The 6929-nt window shown below is 67.0% G+C and overlaps 1 protein-coding gene across 3 annotated transcripts in view; it reads right to left on the bottom strand.

The window, feature by feature from the left end:
* Positions 1–455: 455 nt before the first annotated feature.
* Positions 456–6929, bottom strand: part of LOXL3 (lysyl oxidase like 3) — a 31985-nt gene continuing 25511 nt past the window's right edge. For all 3 annotated transcript variants that reach the window (XM_030547117.1, XM_030547119.1, XM_030547118.1), the window contains exons 10-14: positions 6572–6815; positions 4309–4424; positions 4000–4136; positions 2320–2431; positions 456–896 (exon numbers count right to left, since the gene is read on the bottom strand). In XM_030547117.1, coding sequence (XP_030402977.1) covers positions 823–896; positions 2320–2431; positions 4000–4136; positions 4309–4424; positions 6572–6815 — 683 coding nt within the window. In that variant the 3' untranslated portion in view covers positions 456–822. The remainder of the gene's footprint in view (positions 897–2319; positions 2432–3999; positions 4137–4308; positions 4425–6571; positions 6816–6929) is intronic.

The raw sequence follows: 6929 nt of genomic DNA, 5'->3' as shown, positions 1-6929 counted from the left end.
ACATTTATACAGAAAATAAAATGACAACTCAGAGACGGGGTATCCCAGCTGCAGTCAGGGAAGCAGGACCTGGGGCTGCAAGCAGGGCAGCCTGACATGGGTCAGCTCTTAGCCCATAGACACGCAGAAAGGCGTGACAGCCCCGAGCCAGCCAGCCCTGCAGGTGGCATGGGCCAAGGGATGCTGCGTAAGGTGCCTGGAGCCGGTGCCAGCTCTTCCATGAGGTTCCTGTGTCTGCTGGGCAGGAGAACGGCTAGGAACCAGGTGGGGCTTGTCAGGCCAGGGGTGGAGGAGCAGGATGATAGTGGGGCAGTGGTGGGAGGAGAGGATGTGGGGCAGGAGCTGGGGACAGAGCTGGAGGGAGCAGATGGCCATTCACACACCTCTCCCAGGGAGAGGAAGCTGCTGGATTTGGCCCAGGTTCTAACCCTGCCCCGCTTGGGGTCATGCTGCATCTCAGCCCCATGCCGAGGTGCAGAAGCCCCTATACTGCCCCATGGTAGAAGTCCTGAGCAGGGCTGGGTGCCGTGGGGCGCAGTGCCCAGAGCCTACCTCCTGTGGGGCCCTGCGTGGCCAGACAAGAAGGTAGTGCCCACATCAGCCCAGTAAAATCCTGCCTGAGATCAGAGATTCCCGAGAACTCCACAGCCAGGCTGGGCCAGAGGCTGCCCCTGGGCACAGAGCCCTGCAAGCCAGCCTGCTGCCAGCCCAGGACGTGGCATTGCCCCGGGACAAACGGCTTCCCCCTTGGAGCACCCGGCCGTGCATTGGGGCGGTGGGGGGAGACGGCCTCTCCGGGGGCTGTGGGGGGGAGAGGGGTAACTATACGATCTGGTTGTTGAGCTGTCCTGGGTACTGTTCAAACCGCTTGTTGGCCTCTTCGCTGAAGGCGTCACCTGAAGCACAAGGTGAAACATAGGCGCCAGTGAGGGCAGAATATCCCCTAACAGCCCCCTGCCCCAGCGCTGCCTAGCCCAGCCCGTGAAGTCAGTGCCACCTCCCCTCCCACCAGCTCCCTGCCCCCAGCACAGCCCTGCCCCACACCCACAGCCAGTGCCACCTCCCCCAAACCACGCAGCCCTGCCCCACAGCCAGTGTCACCTCCCCCAAACCACCCAACCTGCCCCGGTGCAGCTCTGCCCTGCAGCCAGTGCCACCTCCCCCCAAACCAGCACCCAACCTGCCCCCAGCGCAGCCCTGCCCCGCAGCCACAGCCAGTGCCACCTCCCCTCCCACCAGCTCCCTGCCCCCAGCACCACCCTGCCCCACACCCACAGCCAGTGCCACCTCCCCTCCGACCAGCTCCCTGCCCCCAGCACCACCCTGCCCCACACCCACAGCCAGTGCCACCTCCCCTCTCACCAGCTCCCTGCCCCCAGCATCACCCTGCCCCACACACACAGCCAGTGTCACCTCCCCTCTCACCAGCTCCCTGCCCCCAGCACAGCCCTGCCCCACACCCACAGCCAGTGTCACCTCCCCCAAACCACCCAACCTGCCCCGGCGCAGCTCTGCCCTGCAGCCAGTGCCACCTCCCCCCAAACCAGCACCCAACCTGCCCCCAGCGCAGCCCTGCCCCGCAGCCACAGCCAGTGTCACCTCCCCTCTCACCAGCTCCCTGCCCCCAGCACAGCCCTGCCCCACACCCACAGCCAGTGTCACCTCCCCCAAACCACCCAACCTGCCCCGGCGCAGCTCTGCCCTGCAGCCAGTGCCACCTCCCCCCAAACCAGCACCCAACCTGCCCCCAGCGCAGCCCTGCCCCGCAGCCACAGCCAGTGCCACCTCCCCTCCCACCAGCTCCCTGCCCCCAGCACCACCCTGCCCCACACCCACAGCCAGTGCCACCTCCCCTCCCACCAGCTCCCTGCCCCCAGCACCACCCTGCCCCACACCCACAGCCAGTGCCACCTCCCCTCCGACCAGCTCCCTGCCCCCAGCACCACCCTGCCCCACACCCACAGCCAGTGCTACCTCCCCTCTCACCAGCTCCCTGCCCCCAGCATCACCCTGCCCCACACACACAGCCAGTGCCACCTCCCCAGTCCCCATCATCCCCCAAAACGTATCCCACCCCCATGCCTTCAACACCCCCTGCCACAGCACTCCCCTCCCCCTACAATCCCGAACCTACTCCCCCAACCTACCCCTCACTGCCCTCAGCCTGCCCTACTCCGCAGCCAATGCCACCTCCTCTCCCCCCAAATCTACCACCTACATCACCCAACGCTGGCGCCTCCCACACCCGCCTTCACCGCCCCCAACACTTTCTGCCACCCTGCCCCCCGTTTCTCCCAGGGCTCTGGAGCGGCACCATACCGATATGGCAGTTGTGCACCCAGATGCGATGCCCGTCGTATTTGCAGTTGCACTTCATGGCGTTGTTGGTGAAGTCGCTCTCGGCCACCTCGTAGTTGGGGTTAATCACCACCTGCCAGCGGCACCAACCTGGGGCTGAGGGACTGCTGGGCACCCACGCCCGTGTCCCCCAACTCCATTCCTCCACCCCCAGGCCAGGGCTCTGTGTGCCCCTGTGTCCCCTGACTCCACCCCCCCTGCCAGGCCAGGGCTCTGTGTGCCCCACTGTCCCTCTCTGGCTAGAATGGCAGCTACCCCATGCTGAGGCTTTGTCAGCCTGGATTTTAAATACATGGTTAAGAAGCTGGTGATTTAAATGCTAATTCCCTGGATGATGTGAGTTTTCCCCCACCCCCACCCCCCCACACATTCACAGGCGGGGCCATAGCAAGGGCCGCCCAGAGGATTCCGGGGACCTGGGGCCATCGGCAGCAGGCAGCTCCGGTGGACCTCCCGCAGGCGTGCCTGCGGAGGGTCCACTGGTCCCACGGCTCCGGTGGAGCATCCGCTGGCACGCCAGCGGCAGGTCCACCGGAGCCGCGGGATCAGCGGACCCTCCACAGCCATGCCTGCGGGAGGTCCACTGGAGCTGTGGGACCGGCAAGCGGCAGGGGGCCCCCTGCGCGGCGAAATGTCTAGAGCCGGCCCTGTTCGGCGGCGGGGGGCCCTTCCGTTCTGGGACCTGCCACTGAAGTGCCCCAAAGACCCGTGGCAGGGGCCCCCCGCCGGCGAATTACCGCAAAGCGGGACCCACCGCCCAAGTGCAGTCCGCTCTTCGGCGGTAATTCGGTGGCGGGGGGCCCCCGCCGCGGGTCTTCGGGGCACTTCGGCGGCAGGTCCCTGAACGGAAGGGGCCCCGCCGCCGAATTACCGCTGAAGACCGGGTTGCGCTTCGGCGGCAGGTCCCGCTTCGGCGGTAATGCGATGGCAGGGGGTTCTTCCGCCCCGGAGCCCCCAAGCAAGTGAAGGACCCCGCTCCAGGGGCCCCAAAAAACTCTCATGGGGGCCCCTGCGGAGCCCGGGGCAAATTGCCCCTCTTGCCCCCCCCCCCGGGCTGCCCTGGCCATAGCAGCTCGCCCAGCTATGCACAAAGCCCCGGGCCTGAGAAAGCTCCGCCTGGTACACACCCAGAAGCTCAGGACGCTGGGTCTGCGTTCCCCGCAGGGCCAGGTTCTGCACAGCCCCCCCCACTGAGTACAGAGCCAGGCTGCTGGCCACACTGCCCTGGGGAACCCTCCCTGATGGCCTGTGACAGCTGCATTGCAGGAACACTGACCCTGGCAGCCCAAGGTGTGGAGAGTGGGAGACAACGGTCCTGGAGGCCAGACCTGGACTGTGGAACTCATTGCCACAGGAGAGGAGACCATGGCCCCATTGTGCCCCAAACTAAATGCAACCTCAGCTCTAGGACAGCACCTACCAATAAACTCATCCAGCCGAGCCTGGCCCTTCCCAGCCCAGACACCAGCCCTCCCCTCACACCCGACCCCACTCACGCACACAGCCGCTGCAAAGCAAGCTCTGATGGGCTAGGAAGTGGGAGGCAGAGAAGAGGCGCCTGCGGCTGTGGCTCCAGGTACCCGGCGGCTGCCCACGTACACATGGGGAGGGCGCAGCAGCCTCTGTCCGCCCCCCACATACCTGCAGGATGTAGTTGCCGGGCCGGACGTCAGTAATATCGATCCACTGGCAGTCAATGTCGTGCCTGTACAGGTCCCAGCAGCCCACGGTAATGCCCTGCTCTCCGAAGTTTGCACACTCGTACCGCTTGGCCACGTCTGGAACAGGGTGAGGTCACTTACCCTGGCCCTCCCTCTGCCCCACAGCAAGCCCAGCCTGAGGCAGGCAGCAGCTCCCCATGAGGCAGCCCCAGAGGAGAAGACACCCTCCTCCCAGGGTCTCCCTTCGCTTCCAGCACAACTCGTGGCAGTGCCGAACCACTGCACCCACCTTCCTGGCACTCCGTGTCCTCCAGGCAGAAACTGGCCTTGTGGCCCTCGGCCACCTTGGTGCCATTGGGGGTCAGGAGGTCGTAGTGGGTGAAGATGTCCATGCTGTGATAGTGCCTGGGAAGAGAGACAAACCGAAGGTGCTGCACCCACAGACACACAGTGGGTGAGGCGAGAGACAGGGGATCCCAGAGACCCCAGTGCTGCAGTGGGGGTGGGAGGAGAGCCCAGAGACACACAACAGGTGGAGTGCGAGCCGGGGGGACGCCTGGGAGGGTGAAGGAGGGAGAAGGGCCCAGAGACATGCATGGGGCGGCGTACTGGGAATATCCTGGAGACATGGCCCTCGGGAAGGGGCAGCCCGGAGAGAGGCATGGAGTGGGAAGAGGCGTGTGTGTCTGTCTGTCCCAGAGAGGCACTGGGAGGCAGCCCAGACACATACCCCCAGAGGGGCCCCCGTCCTACCCCCCCCCCCCGGCACTTTCTCTTGCAGCCCTACACAGACCCCGGTCCCAGCAACTCCCACTCCAGCACCCGCTGCAATTGCATTGTCATGCAGAATGAGGAGAGCAAGGAAAAGCCCCCAGAACGGGCAGTCACAGAGGATCCTGCTCCCCCCACATTAGTGCTCACAGCCCCTCTGTGTCCCCATGCGAGTTCTGTGCCACTGGAGCCCACAGATCCCCCTCCCTCAACACGCCCATAACTTGCCCTACAGCAGCCTCCCCCAGGGCTCCCCCCTCCCTCTCCCATGGCCCTTCCCCTGAGAGCTCCCCTGCCAGGACTGAACTTCATGGAGCAAACAGGAGACTCGCCATGGCTTGGACAGGAGGACGCAGGCACCCAGCTGCCCTGCACAGCCTGGAGCCAGGACTTCCTGGGGCTGCTCAAGGGGTCACACGGTGGCAAGCGCTACCCCTCACTTCCACTGCAAGGCTCCCACCACCCCATCCTGAGACACAGGCTGGCCCAGAGACCTGCAGGAGGGAGCCCAGCCCCACAACTGCCACTCCTACAGCCTCGCAGCACCTCACCCTGTGACAGACCAGGCAGTGACTGAGCAGCTGGCCAGCAGCCCACGGGCAGGATACCGGCACAGTCTCCCCAGGGTGCGGCATCCCACACCCCCCAGCCTCCCCCGGGACCCCGCCCAGCCTCCTCCCCCCTTGGACCTCGGCCTCCCCCGGGGACCCCAGTCTCCCTTGGACCCCACCCAGCCTCCTCCCCCCCTCGGACCCTGCCTAGCCATCTCCCCCCTCAGCCTCCCCAGGACCCCTCCCAGCCTCCTCCCCCCTCGGACCTCGGCCTCCCTGGGACCTTGCCCAGCCTCCTCCCCCCTCGGCCTCCCTGGGACCCTGCCCAGCCTCCTCCCCTGGACCCTGCCCAGCTTCCTCCCCCCGCTCAGCCTCCCCAGGACCCCTCCCAGCCTCCTCCCCCCTCGGACCTCGGCCTCCCTGGGACCTTGCCCAGCCTCCTCCCCCCTCGGCCTTCCTGGGACCCTGCCCAGCCTCCTTCCCTGGACCCTGCCCAGCTTCCTCCCCCCCTCAGCCTCCCCAGGACCCCTCCCAGCCTCCTCCCCCCTCAGACCTCGGCCTCCCTGGGACCCTGCCCAGCCTCCTTCCCTGGACCCTGCCCAGCTTCCTCCCCCCCTCGGCCTCCCCAGGACCCCGCCCAGCCTCCTTCCCCCTCTGAACTCGGCCTCCCTGGGACCCTGCCCAGCCTCCTCCCCCCTCGGCCTCCCCAGGACCCCACCCAGCCTCCTTCCCCCTCTGATCTCGGCCTCCCTGGGACCCTGCCCAGCCTCCTCCCCCCTCGGCCTCCCCAGGACCCCACCCAGCCTCCTTCCCCCTCTGATCTCGGCCTCCCTGGGACCCTGCCCAGCCTCCTCCCCCCTCGGCCTTCCTGGGACCCTGCCCAGCCTCCTCCCCTGGACCCTGCCCAGCTTCCTCCCCCCCTCAGCCTCCCCAGGACCCCGCCCAGCCTCCTTCCCCCTCTGATCTTGGCCTCCCTGGGACCCTGCCCAGCCTCCTCCCCCCTCGGCCTTCCTGGGACCCTACCCAGCCTCCTCCCCTGGACCCTGCCCAGCTTCCTCCCCCCCTCAGCCTCCACTGGCCCCTGCTCAGCCTCCCCCAGACCCTGCCCACCCCCTGTCCCATCAGACCTCGGCCTCCCCCAGCCCAGTCTAGGCCTGGTTGAGCTTCCTTCCAAGCTGGGCCCTGGCCCACGCCCCTGCACGTCTGAGCCATGGCAAGCCCCCAGTTTACCTATGGCATTCGTGCCAGACCCAGGAGTGGCGCCCAGCCTTGGGGCGGAAGTCGGCGCGGCCGTTGTTGTGGATCTGGGAGGAGAAGCGCAGCAGGCGGCGATGCCCGTAGGGCCAGTTGGCGTTGCGGGCAGTGCTGGAGAGGCAGTTCTCCTCCGCGGCACAGTACAGCATGTGCAGGGGCCGGTCCTCAATGTAGGCCGTTTCCTGGACCAGCGGGGCGTGCAGCAGCAGGTCCGAGGCAGCTGTGGGGAGAGAGGCCCGCTCAGCGCTGGGGGCACGAGGATGCGGGGGGCACCTACTCCTTTCTGGGGGGAGGGGCCTGCTCGGTGCTGGGGAGGGACGGACAGAGGAGGTCA

This window comes from Gopherus evgoodei, unplaced genomic scaffold, assembly GCF_007399415.2.
Source record: "Gopherus evgoodei ecotype Sinaloan lineage unplaced genomic scaffold, rGopEvg1_v1.p scaffold_52_arrow_ctg1, whole genome shotgun sequence".
Lineage (NCBI taxonomy): Eukaryota > Metazoa > Chordata > Testudines > Testudinidae > Gopherus > Gopherus evgoodei.
Note: the sequence above shows the minus strand (reverse complement) of the source record. Positions and strands in the feature narration are given on the sequence as shown.